Source organism: Bombus affinis, chromosome 2 (assembly GCF_024516045.1).
Source record: "Bombus affinis isolate iyBomAffi1 chromosome 2, iyBomAffi1.2, whole genome shotgun sequence".
Lineage (NCBI taxonomy): Eukaryota > Metazoa > Arthropoda > Insecta > Hymenoptera > Apidae > Bombus > Bombus affinis.
Window position 1 is genome coordinate 3168367 of NC_066345.1, and position 22124 is coordinate 3190490.

Genomic DNA, 22124 nt, shown 5'->3' on the forward strand with positions numbered 1-22124 from the left:
GTGACTAGTGGGTTGTGGTGGTTGTTGACTCTTGTGTTATATCTGCTTCTGGACTTGTGTATTTCATCTTTGACTGTAGGTATCTTGAGGTCACGGTGGATTGTTTCGTTGGTAAGATACCAGGGTGCATTTGATAGGGATCTTAGCGTTTTCGATTGGAAGCGTTGGAGTATTTCAATGTTGGAATTACTTGCTGTTCCCCATAGTTGGATTCCGTAGGTCCAGACAGGTTTTATTACGGCCTTGTAGAGGGTTATTTTGTTCTGTATGTTTAGCTTGGAGCGTCGGCCCGTGAGCCAATAGAATTTTCTTAGTTTTTCCTTTAGTTGTTTTGTTTTTTCTGAGATATGTTTTTTCCAAGTTAGCCTCCTGTCCAGGGTCATGCCCAGGTATCTTACGGAGTCCTTGCTTGGGATTATTGTGTTGTTAATGGTGACCTGGGGGCAGGTTTGTTTTCGGAGCGTGAAGGTTACATGAGAGGATTTTTTTCGTTTATTTTGAAGCCTCATTTCTCGAACCACTTTTCCATGGAGTCGAGACTTCGCTGGAGAGTGGATGAGGCAATTGCCGGGTCTGCGTGGGTAGCTAATAGTGCTGTGTCGTCGGCAAATGTTGCTATTGTTACCTCGTTTGATATAGGTAAGTCGGCAGTGTGGATGGAGAACAGTAGGGGTCCGAGGACACTACCTTGGGGTATGCCGGATTCTATTGGGAATGTTGCGGAAGTGGCGCCTAGGCATTTAACTATGAATTGTCTGTTGGTTAGGTAGGATTTTAAGATGGAATAGTATGGGTGGGGTAGGATCTTTTTAAGCTTGTAGAGTAGCCCTTCATGCCATATTTTGTCGAATGCCTGTTGGATGTCTAGGAATACCGCTGAGCAGTATTTTTTCTTTTCAAGGGTTTGGCTGATCATGTGGGTTATGCGGTGGATTTGCTCTACTGTTGAGTGTTGTTTTCGGAAGCCGAATTGGTGATCTGGGAGTGTTTTCAATTCTTCTAGGAGTGGAAGGAGACGATTCGTGAGCATCCTCTCGAATAGTTTAGACAGTGTAGGTAAAAGACTGATTGGGCGATAGGAGCTGGTTTCATATATTGGTTTACCGGGTTTAGGGATGAGGGTGATCAGTGAGATTTTCCACGCCTGAGGAAAGTATTCAAGGCGGAAGATAGCGTTAAAGATTGATGCGATGAGTGCAATCCCTTTTATGGGAAGTTCCTTGATTGCTTTATTGTCTATTATGTCGTGACCTGCTGCTTTCTTGGGGTTTAGGCGACTGATTGCTTCTATGATCTCTGAAGAAGTGAAGGGTTCAATAGGAGGGGACATTTGGAAGGGAGTGTGCAGATATTCGGTAACGTCCGCTGCAGCTATGGAGGAATGGGGTTGGAATACTTCAGTCAAGTGTTTGGCAAATAGGTTGGCTTTTTCTATAGGGCTACGCGCCCATCCACCCTGCGGACGGCGGATTGGAGGTATTATTTGTGGGAGGCGCGTGAGTTTCCTGGAGGCCTTCCATAGTGAGTAGTTGGAGTCGGCTGTGGGGGTCAAGCTGACGAGATATTTGTGAAAACGGTCATTATTGTAGTTTTTTATAGTTTTGGATAATTTTCTAGTTGCGTTGTTTAGTTTGCGTTTGTCCTCCGGTGTTCTATGGGTCTGCCATATCCTTCTTAGTCTACGTTTTTCTGCTATTTTTTTTAATATGTACTGGGGGTATTCGTGATTGCCGATGGACGTTTTTGCCGGTGTGGAGAAGCGGATAGCGTTTATTATGCTCGTGTTTAAGTATTCCGTGGCTGCTTCGATTTCTTCATTGGTTTTTAGTGAAGTTGAGGCTGAAGTTGTGTGTGTAAAGACTTCTCTAAAGAGCTGCCAGTTGGTGTGTTGGTTATGTATGGAGCCATTAGGTGTATTCTCGATGATAGTTGAACTGACTGTTACTATCACGGGGGAATGATCAGAGGAGAGATCAGCCGAGGAATTGATTTGGACGTGTCTTGACGAGATATTTTTAGTTATGAGGAAATCAAGGAGATCGGGTATTTTGTTTGTGTCGGTGGGCCAGTGTGTAGGTTCGTATGTGGTAAGGTAGTTGAGGTTGTTGGTTATTACGCTGTTGAGGAGGTTTTTGCCTCTTACTGTAACCAGTCTGCTGCCCCATTGGGTGTGTTTGGCGTTGTAGTCTCCTCCAGCTATGAATCTATTGCCCAGGGTGTCCAGGAAGTCGTCAAAGTCTTCTTTGGCGATGGAGTGTCTGGGAGGGCAGTATACAGCTGAAGTGGTGATTGTACCATGACAGTCTTCTATTGCTGCGTTTGTTGCTTGGAGGTAGTCTTTCTGGAATGGTGGAAGTTCGTAGTGCTTAATGTTTGATTCGATTATGATTCCGGTGCCGCCGTGGGCCTTTCCGCTGGGGTGTTGGGTGTGGTAGAAGTTGTAGCCGTGTATTTTGAGGTAGTTTTTATCGGTGAAGTGGGTTTCGGATATGAGCATCACATCGATTTGCTATTGTTTTAAGAATAGTTCTAGTTCAAATTTGTGCTGAGCTAGACCGTTGGCGTTCCGCAGAGCAATGCGTCTTGGTTTTATTTTGCTTCTGTGCGTATGAATTTGTCCATGAAGAGTGTGAGTAGTGACAGCAAGTTGTTAATTTGCTCAGTTTGCTTCTCGATAAGTTTTTCGAGTCTGGTGAAGTTGTTTGTGTTTTGTGGGGTGGGAATTCTATTTTCTGTGTGTACACTGTGGGTTTTCGAGTTGTTTACGTTTCCTTGTGTTGCCTGCGCGTGGGATACTGATGGTGAGGTGAGTTTTTGGGGTCTAGGTTCTTGTATGGTTATGTCCTTGGGTCTCAGTTTTGGATACTTAATATTATGTAGTGTTTTATATGCTGAGCATCCTTTGTAGTTCGCAGGATGCTCTCCTTGACAGTGGATGCACTTAGCGGGGGTTTCGGGGGATTTAGTGTATTGGTCAGTGGGGTGATTACTTGCACATTTTACGCACCGGAAGTTATGGTTGCAGTATTTCTGCGTGTGGCCGTACCTTTGGCACCTTTTACATTGTACTATTTCTTTCTTTACAAGAGGTGGTTCGAACTTAACTATGGAGTTCATCAGCCGGTTGACGTTGTAAATTTCTTTGTTGTTCCCTTTTTGTTTTAAATCTATGAAGAATAGTGATGGTGGGTTTCTTGAGATTCTATGTTTAATGTTGCTTATGTTTGTTACCTCATGGCCAAGATTTTGAAGTTTGTACTTTAGTTCATCTAGGTCGACTGAGTGGTGGATGTTGCGTAGCACCACACGAAAAGGTCTTTCTTCTTTGAGCTGATATGTGTGGAATTTAGCGTTTAACGTTTTTAGCAACTTAGCTAACTTTCTACAGGCGTCTGGGTGGGTCAGCAGAATTTTCACGTGGTTGTTGTTAATTTTTAACTTGTAGTCCTCTTTGCTGATGTCTTTTTCAATGGTCCTTATCATTGACTGTATGTCGATTACGTCGTCAATGAATATTGGTGGAGGAGGGGGAATTCTTTGAGTATGGATATTATTTACCTTCTCGGTTGTATTCATGGAGTTTTCCGTAGACTCCAGTATTGAGAATCTATTGAAGGTGGTCACCTGGCTGGCTGGTGGTTTAGTTTGACTCTTATTCACATTTGTCTTGCTTGGTTCCAGCTTGCGTTTTTTCGAGTGATGGTCGTTTACCAGGATAGATGTGTTGCCCCCTTGCCACGGGGGAGGAAAAACGGCGGTGTTATAATTTAGCTCCGGAGAGCCTGTTTGGAATGATAGAGCCATCATCGAGCTAGTTAATTCAGTGTGAAAGAACTAGTTGAGAGGCTGTTAACCCTTAGCTAGGTTTGTTGGATTTGCTTTCGACAGATGAGCGTCACGTGGAGTTTTGTGAATTTCACAGGGCACTGGACACACGTCTCGGCACTCAGCAGCAACTGGATGGTCACGTGCTGTTTTGTGGACTTCGCAGGGCACTGGACACACGTTTGCACGCCTCGGCACTCACCAGCAAACTGTTCATGGTAACGCTGTCGAGGAAAACTATGATGGGTGTGCCTAAGGGCCCGAAATCATCGGATTCGTGGAAAAAAGCCTTCGTTCGGAAAGTGAGGGAAATTGGCGTTACTGTTAATTGGTCAATTTCCATGTTGGTGGTTAGGGAAGGGTGCTAGCCGCCCTAGAACTATCGAAACTCGGCCACGAAGTCATCAATGTCAGCAACATAAGGCATAGAGTCTCGAAAAAACCGTTATCCCTATTTTTTATCGATTTAAAACAGAAACCCAACAATAAGGAAATCTACAACATCAGTCGCCTAATGAACGCTATAGTAAAATTCGAACCACCGCAAATCAAAAAGGAGATAGTGCAATGCAAAAGGTGCCAAAGATACGGGCACACGCAGAAATACTGCAACCATATCTTCCGCTGCGTCAAATGTGCAGGTACACACCCCACCGACCAGTGCAGTAAATCACCGGAAATCCCAGCGAAGTGCATCCACTGTCAAGGTGACCATCCTGCCAACTACAAAGGCTGCTCAGCCTACAAAACACTGTACTCAAACAAGTACCCCAAACTTAGAACAAAAGATGTAACCTACCAAATACCCAGCTCACCGAAATTCATCTTTACCCCAATCTCCCCAACCAATCAAACACCCAGCCCTACCAAATTCACCACTCCCTCAACCTCCTATGCCCAAGCGGTACAAGGCACTCAAAATATACCAAATAGCCACAGGGATCCTCCTCAAAATAGTGCCCCCAAATCACCTGATACAGACAACGTCTCTAGGCTTGAAAAGCTAATAGAGAAACAATCAGAGCAAATTAACAACTTGCTGTCACTACTCACACTCTTCATGGACAAATTCATACGCACAGAAGCAAAATAAAACCAAGACGCATAGCTCTGCGGAACGCCAACGGTCTAGCTCAGCACAAATTTGAACTAGAACTATTCTTAAAACAACAGCAAATCGATGTGATGCTCATATCCGAAACCCACTTCACCGATAAAAACTACCTCAAAATACACGGCTACAACTTCTACCACACCCAACACCCCAGCGGAAAGGCCCACGGCGGCACCGGAATCATAATCGAATCAAACATTAAGCACTACGAACTTCCACCATTCCAGAAAGACTACCTCCAAGCAACAAACGTAGCAATAGAAGACTGTCATGGTACAATCACCACTTCAGCTGTATACTACCCTCCCAGACACTCCATCGCCAAAGAAGACTTTGACGACTTCCTGGACACCCTGGGCAATAGATTCATAGCTGGAGGAGACTACAACGCCAAACACATCCAATGGGGCAGCAGACTGGTTACAGTAAGAGGCAAAAACCTCCTCAACAGCGTAATAACCAACAACCTCAACTACCTTACCACATACGAACCTACACACTGGTCCACCGACACAAACAAAATACCCGATCTCCTTGATTTCCTCATAACTGAAAATATCTCGTCAAGACACGTCCAAATCAATTCCTCGGCTGATCTCTCCTCTGATCATTCCCCCGTGATAGTAACAGTCAGTTCAACTATCATCGAGAATACACCTAATGGCTCCATACATAACCAACACACCAACTGGCAGCTCTTTAGAGAAGTCTTTACACACACAACTTCAGCCTCAACTTCACTAAAAACCAATGAAGAAATCGAAGCAGCCACGGAATACTTAAACACGAGCATAATAAACGCTATCCGCTTCTCCACACCGGCAAAAACGTCCATCGGCAATCACGAATACCCCCACAGTACATATTAAAAAAAATAGCAGAAAAACGTAGACTAAGAAGGATATGGCAGACCCATAGAACACCGGAGGACAAACGCAAACTAAACAACGCAACTAGAAAATTATCCAAAACTATAAAAAACTACAATAATGACCGTTTTCACAAATATCTCGTCAGCTTGTCCCCCACAGCCGACTCCAACTACTCACTATGGAAGGCCTCCAGGAAACTCACGCGCCTCCCACAAATAATACCTCCAATCCGCCGTCCGCAGGGTGGATGGGCGCGTAGCCCTATAGAAAAAGCCAACCTATTTGCCAAACACTTGACTGAAGTATTCCAACCCCATTCCTCCATAGCTGCAGCGGACGTTACCGAATATCTGCACATTCCCTTCCAAATGTCCCCTCCTATTGAACCCTTCACTTCTTCAGAGATCATAGAAGCAATCAGTCGCCTAAACCCCAAGAAAGCAGCAGGTCACGACCTAATAGGCAATAAAGCAATCAAGGAACTTCCCATAAAAAGGAATTGCACTCATCGCATCAATCTTTAACGCTATCTTCCGCCTTGAACACTTTCCTCAGGCGTGGAAAATCTCACTGATCACCCTCATCCCTAAACCCGGTAAACCAATATATGAAACCAGCTCCTATCGCCCAATCAGTCTTTTACCTACACTGTCTAAACTATTCGAGAGGATGCTCACGAATCGTCTCCTTCCACTCCTAGAAGAATTGAAAACACTCCCAGATCACCAATTCGGCTTCCGAAAACAACACTCAACAGTAGAGCAAATCCACCGCATAACCCACATGATCAGCCAAACCCTTGAAAAGAAAAAATACTGCTCAGCGGTATTCCTAGACATCCAACAGGCATTCGACAAAGTATGGCATGAAGGGCTACTCTACAAGCTTAAAAAGATCCTACCCCACCCATACTATTCCATCTTAAAATCCTACCTAACCAACAGACAATTCATAGTTAAATGCCTAGGCGCCACTTCCGCAACATTCCCAATAGAATCCGGCATACCCCAAGGTAGTGTCCTCGGACCCCTACTGTTCTCCATCCACACTGCCGACTTACCTATATCAAACGAGGTAACAATAGCAACATTTGCCGACGACACAGCACTATTAGCTACCCACGCAGACCCGGCAATTGCCTCATCCACTCTCCAGCGAAGTCTCGACTCCATGGAAAAGTGGTTCGAGAAATGAGGCTTCAAAATAAACGAAAAAAATCCTCTCATGTAACCTTCACGCTCCGAAAACAAACCTGCCCCCAGGTCACCATTAACAACACAATAATCCCAAGCAAGGACTCCGTAAGATACCTGGGCATGACCCTGGACAGGAGGCTAACTTGGAAAAAACATATCTCAGAAAAAACAAAGCAACTAAAGGAAAAACTAAGAAAATTCTATTGGCTCACGGGCCGACGCTCCAAGCTAAACATACAGAACAAAATAACCCTCTACAAGGCCGTAATAAAACCTGTCTGGACCTACGGAATCCAACTATGGGGAACAGCAAGTAATTCCAACATTGAAATACTCCAACGCTTCCAATCGAAAACGCTAAGATCCCTATCAAATGCACCCTGGTATCTTACCAACGAAACAATCCACCGTGACCTCAAGATACCTACAGTCAAAGATGAAATACACAAGTCCAGAAGCAGATATAACACAAAAGTCAACAACCACCACAACCCACTAGTCACCCAACTACTGGACACGACGGACCAGATCCGCAGACTAAAAAGAAAATACCCTCTAGATTAAATCCTTAGTTTCTACTAGAACCAACAATATAAAACTATTATGATCCATGTCATTGTATCACGCCAAATTAAATTAATTACTGAAAATTCTCAACGAGAATTGATTGTAAATATTCTAATAAAAAAAAAGTCTCTAAAAAATTCGATGAAAATTCTCATGAAACATCAATTGAAACAATTAAACGCAACAGAGAATGGGTATAATCATATAATTCCTCCCCATTTCAAAATTCATTCATATACATCGATTTTTGTTTTCATATTTGTTTTATGTGTGAAGAATACGTATTTATTGGCATAAAAATATTTTCTGTTTCAATTCCTGGTCATTTTAGATCGAAACTTCCAAATATCGTTGATTAAAAATTTTTTAATTTTTAAAATGAAAGGCACTAATTATAGGACAAAAAGTTGTTTCAATTATTTGAACATTCTGCTTCATTCCTACAATAACATATTTTATTTTAAATTAAAACAAGAATCAATACTGTTGTGTATAAGTTTAATGGAGTGACACAGGTGATTTGTAGCTAACACTGTAGCTAACATAGTTTCTGCAATATACCCTTTAATCGAGTAGAAATAAGGGGATTTTAGAAATTTCTATTAACCGACAGTATTGTCAACAAGTTTTAACAATGACTGAAGGTTGCAAAATTAAATATAAAATGATTTATTAATAGCATATGCAGTGTTAAATTTGTAAATAAGCAGTTTATCTTTTAAGAATAACAAAGACACCAGAAAATAAAGATAATATTCTAATTATATTGCAAACTAACGAATAATGTAAAGAATTTATTTTTGTTATCTATATCACAGATTTTAGGTAAAATATTAATTTACTTATTACTAGGAGATTGAATTTGAAATATAATTATAATTTATAAGGGACACCTTTAAACTAGCAGATATTTGGTAGCAGTTCTCTAGCCTTTGTACAATATAACACAGTTCGGTTTAATTGAATTTAATCCCTTTGACCAGCCAGTTTCCAATTTCATTTATGGCATAATCTCCTGACAATTTCATACCCTTCAAAAGAAACACGATTTTCTATTATTGTTTTACAATCGCGGAATATGATCAGTGTTTCAATTAAGCTCCACTGTTTTAATTTCCCGTCTACGCACGATGTGGGTACACCGTTTTTTTTGTTGTTTTTAGATACAAGTGACGAGAAATTATGAAATGATATTTTAAATTTAAACTGATTTCATTCATTGATTTATTGTAGCGACAATGGTAACTTGTTTAAATAAAGATTTTATAAATAAAATATTTAAGGTCTAAAATAATAAATAAACACATGTGAAAACATTAAAGCTGTTATCCTTATTCATGGTCTTGTTGGAACGTGTTTAACGAGCGTAACGTAGGCGTGAAAACGAAAACGTTGAGACTCTTGTGGCGTAAAAAGACTGAATTCCTCATAAAAATGCAAGAAACGAGAGGAAACGTGCACATAGTTTATTCTCGACCTTGGATACATAAAACCAAAAAAAAAAAAAAAAAAAAAAAAGAAAAAGAAAAGGGAACAAAAATTTTTATTGGTTATTTACCGAAACTCATTGTATCATTTTTATTACTCTATATAAAACGTAGAATCATATACTGACAAATGCTATTTCGAATTTCTAACTTCAGAACGATAATTACATATTTGAAATTACCAATAAGTGGTAGTAGCATTAAAAATATGGAATATTCAACGAGATGAAATATAGGTAAGGTATTTAAAAGAAAAAAGATTGAAACGTTCGATGTAAAACGATGAAATTAAATGATTGGATTTGAAAACTTGATTCGGTTTAATAATTCGATGAAAAAAGTATTCATCCTATGAAAAAAGAATTCATGTTCCTGTCGATATATCAACGACGTGCGCCGTTACTTCCGACTGCTCTGCAATTCACATGCAATACTCGAATATACATGGCGAAAGAAATGGAAATTGAGCAATTTAAGGGAACGAATTACTCTCGCGTCCACGTAACTTCAAAATGTTTCACGTGTCCGTGTTTGCGAAACGAAATTCGTCGTTGTCCAACTAACACGCTTGCAGATGCTACGTTCACTTTGTTGCATATAGGGCTTAAATATATGAACAAATAGAACGGCGCAACTGTCACTAGCGTAATTTTTAAAGTGAATTAATGCATAATCTCGTCATCTACGTTTGACCATGATTATGGCAGTGATCATTGTTATATACGAATCTTCGTGCAATATATGTGAAAATTCGTGGTTGTCCAACTAACACGCTTGCTGATGCTACGTTCACTTTGTTGCATATAGGGCTTAAATATATGAACAAATAGTACTGCGCAAGTGTCACTAGCGTAATCTTAACGTGTTAAAGTGAATCAATACATAACTTCGTCATCTACGCTTGACCATGACTACGGCAGTGGTCATTGATATATGTGAAGCTTCGTGGAGTAGATGTGAAAATTCGTCGTTGTCCGGTTAACACGCTTGCAGATGCTCCGTTCACTTTGTTCCATATAGGGCTCAAATATGTGAACAGATAGAATGGAGCAACTGTCATTAGCGTAATTTTAACGCGTTAAAATAAATTAATGTATAATTTCGTCATTTACGTTTGATCTACGTTTTTTCATCTACGTCATCTACGGCACCTACGCGAATCTTATTGATTACGTCTTTGGCAGTGTTCGTTGCTATAAATGAAACTTAATAGTTGTTGAAACCGCTCGAAAGTCGTGTTCCTAAATCATTCCCTCGTCTCGTATCGTGTTCATCAAATGGAAAAGGAGATTGTGTTTTAATGAAATCGCTTGTTACTATCAATCTTGCTGTGTCACTCGCATAGGAGAAGAAAGTGAGGAAGGAGAAAAAAATTAAGGTAAGGTCATCAATGAGCAAAATGTTTAATGTACATTAAAATTGAGTCCGCTGCAACCCTCGTGACTTTTAAAATTCCATACGTATATTGTTATACGTAACATTGCCATATTAAATATATTCGATCAAATATTCAATCTCGTTCCCTGAAAGCTGTTCCTGGATATCTGGTTGGATACTTTACGCACGGAAATACAGAGTGTGAACAGTAACAAACCCTCTATGTAGAGTTTTTGCTTTGCTCTTTTGAACAGGTAGATGACATTTTGCTTCGAAAAACGGATATATGTTCCACGGATATGCACATACAGAGTATGTGTATCGATATACACATTGATATACACCTTTGTACAGAGTGTCAAAAAAGTATTTATCGCGGTTTTTTTTTCAAGCCATTCTACACCTTCGATTTGATGAAAATTGGTTAAATAAGTGTAGCGCAAAATTGATCTTGACCACAATTTTCAGTGTCAAATTGTTTTTCTATTGCATCATATAGTGCTCATTAGAAAGGAAAGTTCCGTTCTTTTAGAAAAAATGTTTGCAATTTCATTAATACTTAGACTGATTTTATTCATATTTTAAGGTCAAATATGGAATACAATAACATCAATACTAATATCTACTTTTTTGTGCGAATTACTTTATATTTCAATCTTCCTTGATATGCAGTGACAAGCAAAAGTGTAAACACAGCCCGTTGATTTTATGTAGAAAGCGAATGTCGAAGGTATAATGAGAAAAGAGCATTATTTGACCATTCCACAAAATAATTTACCTAAATAGTAGTTAATTCTATTGGATATAATAAACGTGAAGTAGTACTAGTGGACGAAATACTATGTTGAAACCTTGATTCGACGAGTATAATTAATGTGTAAAACTGTAAACGTGATTTGAGATGTCCATTTTTGTAAAATGTTTTGTACATTATTAATGTTAATGAAAATTAACTATTACATTTCGTTAATAATAACTTGTAGTTACTGTTACCTAATCTTTACCGATCACTTGAAAAATTAGTTTTTTATATTTATGTGTTTACTTTTTTCGCTCGTCGCAGTACATGTTTAAGTCAGATATGAAATATCTGGCGTATTCCAGCGGCTTTAATTAAATCTAAGATGTTGATATCCTTAATATTGAGAATGTTGTTAGTAAAGTAACTATTTCTATCCAAAAACAAGATATCTTTGAGACAATGTGAATTTTCGTTCCAATTTTCTTAACTTACAAGTATAAAATTTTCATCGCATGATACAATCTATCCTACAAAGTTCTTGCACACGACGAAGCTGAGAACATAGATCTTCTTCAAATATTATTTTTCTCACTGCTTCGTGTGGAATTTCTACTCGACGAGATGTTATTAAACGCTTAAAAGCTTATTATTAAACGATAACATACTTTTTCCTACATGAATGAACATGAAAGACGTCGAGTGAGGAATTAGAACAATTGTGGATGGTTGGAAACTATTATGCTGCGATCTACCATTCGTTTTTGCCTATACATACCACGGAACAAAGGATAATTATCACCGAATTCATCCAGAGCACATTTTCTAAGTTTTACTGTATATGATTACGCCCATTATATTATATTATGTTATTACGATGTTATCTAATTAATTGTTGTCTATTTGTTTTGATACTTATATTAATCATTATTTATAACATAATATACTAAATACAATTAGTATACACAATTAGTATAGGGATTAGTATAAGAAATTTTAAACAGCTTTTTTCAAAAGAACGAATCATTTACGATCCAGGGGTTTTCTGAAACTTTCGTTTCTCGTGATGAGTACTTTATGATGCAATAAAAAATTTTATCTGAAAATTATACTCAAGATCAATTTCATGATCCATTTTCTCTAACAGATCTCCATCTTCCACAGCTATAACAAATAATTTTTTGACACTCTATACATTTAACATCGATTATAATTCTGATAATTGAAACACCGAACATCAATGTGTTTATTCACTACGCCAACACAGATAACAATTAACATTGATATATAATATATATTTGACGATATATATCTGAAAGAATAGAAATTTCATTTAATCGACTATATGACCATACTCGGTTAAGTACCAACAACGACTATCTATCAACCTTATCTTACTTCCTCAAAGATATAGAAAGACTTTAAAAATTTCAGCCATGTGATTTGGTCCTTTAAAATTTAGAAGTAATATAACGATAAAAAACATAGGGTAATCTGAAAGAATTTTTCGCAGAATTTCCTTCCCCTTTGAATTGGCTTTTATACAGAACGACTTTAACCTTTTCAAGGAAATACCTATAGATTGTGACGATCTATGATTTTAAATAGAGAGGTATATCTGAAAAGAGGTGGATGTAAAACGTAGCGTATAAAACGTAGATCAAATCTTTATTCAAGGTGTGGCGGCACTCGACAAGCCGAAAAATCAGCAGTACCCCGGCAGCGACATCTACAGCCCCCAGTGACACTTACAGCGGAACAGGCCTACTATCTACCACAACTATAACTCACAACACGGCCACCACAAAGGATTTTTCTCTTCGCAGAGAATCAGGTTTTCAAGAACGATCGAATATGTATGCACTTGATTTACACGTGAAGTTGTCATTAAAAATATTGTTGCGTTTAAAAAGATAAATATTGATTTAAATTTAATGAAATTGTTAGTCCAATTGTTTTAAGCTTAAAGATATGTAGGTGTCACATTTATATATTGAAAACCTGGGAGCGGCATTAATTAACAAACCTAGTCACGCGCACACGTACTTCAAAACCATGCTTGAAAATCGATATTCCCTGAAACAATGCATCGTTCTCCGCTACCAATTTATTTTCGCACGAAGAATCAGTCCATTCATCGTTGCCGCCACCATCGCTACTGTAATCTATATTACTCGAATAAATTCTATATCTTGATTGGAAAATCGCATATTTTAACGAACTTTCTGTGTTTTTTTTAATGATTTTAATTGGCAATTTCCGAAATTGAACTATAGCTTGAGAATAAACCGATAATATTTGAGGGTATATATACATACATCATGTTTTTGATGGGTTTTGTAGTAAAATAATTGTAGAAAAAGCAAACTTTTTAAGAAAAAATTACCATATTCGAGTAATAAATTATAGAAAATTACCAATGTAATTTAAAACTTAAAAAGAAGAATCTATTACACGTAATAAAGAGAAGGACTTGTTCACGAACGGTAATTCAACAAATACAGTCGTTGCAGAAACATAGTTTTACAAGGGAGAAGAATCTCTCTAGAAACTCGACGATGTCACGTCAAGCGAAAATTCAATAAAGTGATTACTAACCGTATTACCAGCGAAAATCGTGTAACGGCGATTCGTAAATAAGTTAGTCGTCTATTTGGAGAAACGTCGCTGGCAATATCGTCACATTTTAATTACGTCAGCGCTATCAATTGGTCTTGGAAGAAAGTTTTCCATTATGTACTTTTGCCCACGGCGTCGTTCCAACAAATGAGTCCGAGTTTTGAATCGCTTTCTCTTATATCACGAATTTGTAACGGTGCTTCTTCAAACTTTAAACGATTGTAATGAATGCCTTTGCGTACAAAGACTGATACCTGGTTTGACTAGAAACTTCAGCTAATTAGTGCCCCAGTTAATTTGGATGTTCACTACCACGCCACTTATGAAGTGGCTTCGTGTCCGATCGGATTTCCTCCACGTAAAAAAAAATGAAAAAGAAAAAGGAAAAAAAAAGAAAGAGAGATAGGAAAAAAAGAAAAAGAAAAAGGAAAAAAAAAATAGAAAAAGAGAAAGGAAAAAAAAGAAAAAGAAAAAAAACAGTTAATTTGGATGTTCACTACCACGCCACTTAAGAAGTGGCTTCGTGTCCGAGCGGATTTCCACCACGTAAAAAAAACAAGAAAAAGAAAAGGAAAAAAAAAGAAAAAGAGAAAGGAAAAAAAAGAAAAAGAAAAAGGGAAAAAAAAGAAATGAGGGTAATGATGCAAATATTTTTTGTAGCCATTATATAGAATTTCGATGGTATAATTAATCAGTATCAACTTACCAGCCCCTGACGGGAAGAAAGTGATAGCAGATAATCTGCAAGCAGATGAGCATTGCAAGTATTCTCGCATACAAGTCCTTCATGGTTGTAAAGGATCAGGGGATGTTGTCGCTGTAGAATATGGGAAAATCAGGTGTTTCAATATCAGTTGTGCGGGCACTGGAGTGCGTAGACCAGAAATATCTGCGACAAAAATCAGAATACATTTGTTTTCACATGATTGGATCAATTTTGTGTAGGACTAAGCTGACTGAACCTAACACGGGATAATTGTCCAACTTACGACTTTAACAAGCCCGCTTGATTCCCTATAAGCGCTTGAAATTGATGCTTGTATTCTTTCCAGATTAACAAGCTTTGCCCCCCCCCCTTAGATCGTGTTTTCTCAAACAGAAAATATTGGAAGCGTACTCGTTGGCAAAACAGTTCACGGATAGTTCGTCCTCTGCTTGTTATTTGTTTCAATACCGTTAACAAATAAATTCATGAAACATAGTGGTATCGCATAAATTTGAAAATAAAAGCTTTGCGTATACTTGGGAGTTGAACTTTGGCTATTATACGTGTGTTATATATATGTAATACACAATTATATGTACATATATAGAAGATTGCTTAGAATTTGGAGCTTAATAACATATCTCAAAATCATTGACATTAAAGAAGGTGAACCTTACTTGAACGATGAAACGTTTGATCAAATAATGTTCTTCGTTCGATACTAAAGGAAATTGAGAAGAAACATCGAAAATTCGTTAATAAAACGAATTTCTTTGTTTCTGTGAGATAATAAACTTGATATACGTATTGGTTTTTAAAATCAATATATCTAACCAATGGGCACACTTTTAACAAGGGTGATGGAACATACCAAAAATCTTTCAAGATGGTCTTGGCAACAGAAGAGTCGAAAATATGACAATTATAAATGAAAAATTCTAATATTTTACAGCTGACAACGATAAAGAACTCCAGATATTCTCCTAATTAATTTACAACAAATTCGCGTATATGATCGATAGCTGACGTCATTGTGCCCCACAGCCCTTGTAAAACGATAAGAATTTCCTGGAAAAACTTGTAGCCACGAAATGAAAAATATGATAAAACTTCTAACAAGAGTACTGAGACGAGCAACTTTGTACTTACCCCATCGGAGTAGGGAACGTGGTTAAACGTCCGCGAGTTCGAAACTTTTGTAAGTCACTGGCACGGCCGCTGCTTATGGTGGAAATGTAATAGATATAAGTACAGAGCGCGTGAGCGAACTAAAAACGCGATATAGGGGTAAAGAGAGAGACCGTTCCGTCCTTCTCTAATGCCCGCGTACTTGTACCGGAAATATGTAACAACGGTAAACGAGCGCCGTCAGTGTCCACTAGTGTGCATGCCTGATTAAACAAGGACAGGAAATGCCTATATACAGCCTTCTCTTTCTATTTCCATGTCGCATCCATCTTACTATACAGTAGACAGGACTCGACTATTCCATCATTATATTCGCACCCTGCTTATGTGTGAACCAACATCGCCATGACAACAAATCGTTCGTCTCCTGTTTGATGCTCAGTTTTCAACGGAGTTGAAGGGAAACTTTATAAGAGAAAGGAAGTGACGGATTGTCTCAAAGTAATAAACGAAAATTCTCGTAACTATCGAAAAACGATAGTCAATACAAGGATATCATTATCACATTTAAAACTATCACAATGAACGGTGATTTATCGCTGCAAGGTACCACAAATAAGATATCTTATAATTTGCGAAAAGAGGTAAGGAATATTCTAGATTTTAGACTTTGGAACTTCCATGACAGTCATGAGTGTGTTTTGTCATTGATTTGCCATATTGCGTTTTTCACAATTGTTGTTCATTTTTTGTGATATTTTACACTCGCACATAGTATCTATGATTTTTTCTTTCGATAATTCTTATAATTATTGTCAATAATTAATTATTTATAACCATTTACGCTGTATTATATATCATTAAGATTTATCTTTGCACGTATCAAGATGGTAGATAACAAAATTATGTGTAACAAATTGATTAAACTCGCAATGTAACAGAAAATTGCATGAAAATCTTTATATTATTAATAATTATTGTTAATAATAAAAAAAATAAATGTCGCATTAGGAGGAGAGTCGTACTTCGGAACGTAATCGGAACATATTGTACCTTATATGTGATTATTTGGGACGCAATGGGTGAGTACATTGCAATTTAGATATCTTCTTAGTTGCAATTTTTTCGAATAATATCGGTGACCAATCGAAATAGAAATTAGTGCGGAAAGAGGGGAAGGAACCAAAATTTGAAAATCGACATCGGTAACTCAGTAGTTATAGAATAACTCAATCGATAACGTAGATTAACTAGTTATAAATGAAAATATATATAAATTCAAACTTTAAAAATTGGAAATTAAAAAGCAGAAGGCAAAATATTATCGCCGAGGATTTATATAATAATAAATAGACAGTACATTCTTTTTGTCTGTCTTACCTAGAAATAAAACAGTTAATTGATGATTATCGTATAGTGTGTACTCATAGCATAAAATTTGTTCAATGAATTAAAAATTATATTTTTTAGATATGTAGACATTAGCGATGTATTAATCCGGGAAGCTCGTCTATCTCGGAAATATCGAGTCTGCGACAACGTCGATTTGGAAATTATTCTTACAGAATATGAAAATTATTACAAGATGAAATTCCAAAAATATCCTATATTGTGCAAGAAAATAACTGAAAAGGAAATAAAGACGAGGGAAATGACAAATGCGAACAAAGTGTAAGAATTTAAATTATTTAACACTATTCAACGTTCTCAACGTATTCAACGTATCGATTACAATATCATTCAATCTTCGAAGAAGTAGTAAAACGTGTCAAATCTGTTAGCAAAGAAACGAGAAGTGAGTCTGTGAAAGGGAGGAATGTACAACAGAAGATGACGGGTGACGCTACGGATGATATTAATCTCGCAATGACAGTGACACCAATTTTCGCCAATGAAAGCGATGGAGCTTCATCAGAAGAGCTATTTAACGTCTCAATGGAACAATCCACGCAATCAAAGATATCGCAACGGGCTCGGAAGCTTTATATAGACAATCCGGAATTGCGGAAGATTGCTGAAGACATTTCATGCGTAAGTTATTTTCGATTAATATACGTATTGTAAAGCTTTTTAAAAATAAAATACCTATCGATAAACAATCCACTGTATATCAATGACGCAGGGATTTCAGTAAAGCTTTAAATAACGAATTACATAACACTTACGGAAATTAATACGGAGATTATGCGCCATTTCATCTTTGTATTGTCGCAGGAAATCATACTGACAAAATTAAATGTATATTGGGACAACATTGTAGGCCTAGAGGAATGTAAATCTGCTATTAAGGAGGCCATTGTGTATCCCCTTAAGTACCCTATCTTTTTTAATGGCCCATTTTCTCCCTGGAAAGGTATTCTGCTATACGGACCACCTGGTACAGGTAAGATACTCGTATTTCTTTCATTCCCGTACATGTTTACAATCAATTACGAAATAGGGAAGACGATGTTGGCGAAGGCAGTCGCAACAGAATGCCAATGCACCTTTTTTAACATAACGGCCAGCTCATTGGTGAGCAAATGGAGAGGCGATTCCGAGAAGTATATCCGTGTAAGTTGATTTCCTTTGTCTATGAAGAAGAGATTCTAGGTTTAAAAAGATTTGTTTTTATTTGTCGTCATTCATATATAAATAGAATAGTTGTTTGGAAAACGAAATGATATTACGTTCGTGATGAAACAATGAATTTAAGGAATTTTGAATATAATATTTAATAAATAATAAATACATTTGTTAAACTGAACAGGTTTTATTTGAACTTGCCTATAATTATTCGCCTACAATTATTTTTATCGACGAGATTGACTGGATAGGCACAAATAAAGGAGTAAACTGTACATTGTCTGAACCTGCAAAGAGATTCAGATCAGAACTTCTTTCTAGATTGGATGGATTAGTATCTAACGAAAATTCTAATGTAGTTCTTTTGGCTGCAACTAATTGCCCTTGGTATGTATATCACGCTATTTCAATGTTTTCTAAGTAGAAAATATCTTAATATCATAATCATTCATTATCTTAATCTTAATTATTGTGTTGTTCGGAATATTCCTTCGTTATTATTAATATAACAGAACAATAATATTTATTGTAAATATATTATTAGGGACATTGATGCAGCTTTACACAGACGCCTCGAAAAGAAAATATACGTATCATTACCAAATGAAGTTACTCGACTCGATATGTTCAAATTATACCTTAGCAACCAGTTATTAGAGAATATGGATATTGTAAACCACATAATAAAATCTACTGAAAAATATTCTTGCGCGGATATAAAATTGCTTTGTAAGCAAGCGTGGCTGCTAGAAATAAGTCCAATGTGGGAAAAACTTGAAAAAAAAGAAACATCTGTTACGACTTTGAAATATGAATTAAAGAATTATGAAATAATAGCAAAATTGTTAAAAACAATGTCACCTACAGTCACGGATGTGGATAGATATAAAGCGCGGAATAAATATGTATGCCATAAGAACATATTTTAAAAAATATAAATGGTTAGCATAATATATATCATTAATATAATTATCGTTCGAAAAATTGTTCGTGTGCGTGCATGTATGTGTGCGCACGCGCTATAAACAAGTTTGAAATGTTCGTTCTACATATATGTATACGTGGTATACGTATTCCCTTATAATATATAATATGTGTAATCTGAGTGGTAATATATCCACGTATTACATATGTGTTAGTGTATTTTATCGATAATCTGTCTTTTATTTCCTCTTATCTTATTAACGCATGTATGGGCGCGTATATGCGCCGGGCGAAAGCTATGGTTATATATGGGATTGTTAACAAATAAAAATTAATCTAGGTGTTATTAAAGAAATTTGTTTCACCTTCTAAACTCTTTGATGATTGGTTTACTTTGAATATTTTGCATATTTTTGCATATCATGAGCATTTTGTACATTTCCATACATTCAAATTTTCTATGAATATAAAATGATCCGCACTCTACTTCATAGTATACCCTATACGTTTAAAATGCTCCATTAGAAGCTTAAATCTATCAAAATACAGCTCCTAGGGAAATGTGAATTTTCACATGAACACATAAAATCGATTTTCTCATTGAAACGTATAGGCAGGTATATACTAGCATAAGCCACCTTCGGCATTTGGTCGTATGGTGCAGCACTAGCTCTGTAACATAGAAAACCATAGGCGTCAGTTCTTCTTATTTCCTCTTTGATATATGTTTACTTTAATGTCACTTATTCAGGCGCTTGATACATTGTCGGAATGAAATTTTAGTAATGTGCAAGTAATTGTGAGTAGATTAATAAAGTATAATAAGATATTAGATTCATGTACATAGATTCAAGTGTCATCAATCTTTATGTCTAGTATATACATGTGTATTGATCTATAAGTCAGTGTTAAAATAACAAATAACTGGCAGAAGAAGGAAAGAAGATTTCCTTCGGTTTTGCGAAATCTATTAAGAAACCTGTGTTAAAAAATGCTATTCCACAAGAAAAAAAGAAAGTTGATTACATTGAATGCCTTGATGAGAAAGATATTAAAGTAATAGGGTGAGTTCAAAAAGTAAAATTTACAATCAACAAACATATAACCTCAACCTAACTTATAAAAATCACCAATAGCGGAATATATATATTTGAAAACAATTTTTTTATTTCAGTGAGGAAGAAAAAAAAGATGAACCTCTAATTATTCCATTACTAGGTTCAAAAACCTGGCATGATAGAATTGTTAATAAAATAGATGCAGACATTTTCCTTCCAAAGGCAGATAAGGAAAAGGTAGGAGACGCTAGTGTTAACGAGGCAAAATCAAAGCTATCTAATGGAAAAACATCGCCAATAATATCAATAAAGAAAGAGCCGGTTGAAGATAGTGAAAATAAAGTTGTTACTTTAGAAGAGCAAGCGGCGGAAGAAATCATTGAGGAACTTAAGTCAAAGAATGAACATGAAACTAAAACAAATGATTTAACTTTACCTTTAGTAGAAGATGAATCATTAAGAGGCAAAGAACAGGTACGTTATCAACATATTGATGTGCAATGCACAGATGTATTACATTTGCATATTATAAATATTGTTTTTTATTCTTCAGTCTACGTTAGAAGATTATGAAAAAATTCCTATTGATGCTTTTGGTGTAGCAATGTTACGGGGAATGGGATGGCAACCAGGAAAGGGAATTGGTTGAAATGAAAAGTATGAATTTTATTCTAGATTAAATTAATTATATGTGTTTAATACATCACTTATTGGAAAGTAAACAGAGAACATCATTTTTTATTTCACAATCGTTTATTCTAACTATTACAGATTAGTAGCAGCTGTCATACCAGAATTACGACCAAAAGGTATGGGTCTTGGAGCAGACAAAGTAGCATTGCAGAAGAAAAATACAGATTCCAAAAAAGAAGAGGAAGAAGTTAAAATCGAGAAAGGAACATTTGTGAAAATTATAGCTGGAAAACAAGGTAATAATTATGGTCAAATAGAAGGATTCGATGATGATGCAGGAAGGCTCATAATAAACCTAGCTCTTGGTGGAAATATAATATCTGTAAATGAATTTATGGTACAGCCAGTGACTAAATCAGAATATTCTAAGAACTCAAAAGTTCTAAGTTAGTATGAAGTGTTAGTTTTTCATTAAGGGACTTTTAAGAAAATAAATTTGAATTGACATACACATATAAAGACATAATCAGACATGTAGAAAAACTAATTCAAGAGTACCTGTAAGTGTGTTGTTGCATGCAATTTTTTAAAGGTCCCTTCTATCTTTATATAAAATTTGATAAATGTAGAGGTTTTAGCTTTCAGTATTTTATGGGGTTAATTTCAGATACAAAAAAGTATGAGGAATATAAGGACAAGGAATCCAAGGGACTCAAGCAAAAGATGGATAGAAAAAGATCAATGTCCCCTGACCCCGAAGACGGTGAAAATGGTGACAAAAGTAGTAATAAAAGAAAGAAAATCGGAAGTACGATGCACAATAAGAACAAGTATGATAAAGTGGGGGATAAAAAATCAGAAAGACGAAAAAGGCGCTCCGAATCTAATGATGACAGCGATAGTGATTCTGAAAAGAAGAGACGGAGAGAAAGAAGTAACTCTAATAGTAATGATTCTTATAAATTAAAAAGATTGAAGAAGTCAAAGAAACGTAAGAAGTACGATTGCTCGTCTGAAAGATCAAGTAAAAAACGAGACGACGAGAAAGATCAAGATCTCGATCATTTAGTAGGCAGTAATATTTTCCAGGAACGTATTCGGTCATTTTACTTTCAAGATAAATTGTACAATTTTATTTATACAGATTTTATAATAAAGTGTATTTTTACAAAAGTATATTTCTTTTCTTACCCTTAACTGAAAATTACATTTAATTATAATATGTAATAATGTTTACAATTACATCAAAGTTAATGTCCTAAACTTTATCAATAATTATTAAAAATCCCCGCGTATTGCTTACGTAATATTGAT

General features: G+C 36.4%; 2 protein-coding genes across 10 annotated transcripts in view; both read left to right on the plus strand.

Moving 5' to 3' along the window:
* LOC126913793 (G-patch domain and KOW motifs-containing protein homolog 1-like) overlaps nt 1-22040 on the plus strand; it is a 60363-nt gene extending 38323 nt beyond the window's left edge. For 2 of the 8 annotated variants that reach the window (XM_050717060.1, XM_050717062.1), the window contains exons 2-6: nt 19996-20183; nt 20294-20651; nt 20731-20834; nt 20949-21256; nt 21478-22032. In XM_050717060.1, the coding sequence (XP_050573017.1) occupies nt 20989-21256; nt 21478-22007 (798 nt within the window). In that variant the 5' untranslated portion in view covers nt 19996-20183; nt 20294-20651; nt 20731-20834; nt 20949-20988 and the 3' untranslated portion in view covers nt 22008-22032. Of the gene's footprint in view, nt 1-19777; nt 19919-19995; nt 20184-20293; nt 20652-20730; nt 20835-20948; nt 21257-21477 lie in introns of those variants that run through there. The other 6 variants (XM_050717058.1, XM_050717059.1, XM_050717061.1 and 3 more) reach the window with 5 other exon arrangements.
* Nucleotides 15692-19474, plus strand: LOC126929032 (katanin p60 ATPase-containing subunit A-like 2). Of its 2 annotated transcripts, none has more exons than XM_050745032.1 (7): nt 15692-16712; nt 17101-17301; nt 17417-17661; nt 17845-18013; nt 18071-18183; nt 18380-18582; nt 18740-19474. In XM_050745032.1, the coding sequence occupies exons 3-7, from the start codon at nt 17461-17463 to the stop codon at nt 19122-19124; spliced, it is 1071 nt and encodes a 356-aa protein (XP_050600989.1). In that variant the 5' UTR covers nt 15692-16712; nt 17101-17301; nt 17417-17460; the 3' UTR covers nt 19125-19474. The 2 variants fall into 2 exon arrangements, with proteins under 2 accessions (XP_050600989.1, XP_050600987.1); XM_050745030.1 differs by having other exon boundaries at nt 15693-16712; nt 17412-17661.
* Nucleotides 22041-22124: the final 84 nt, after the last annotated feature.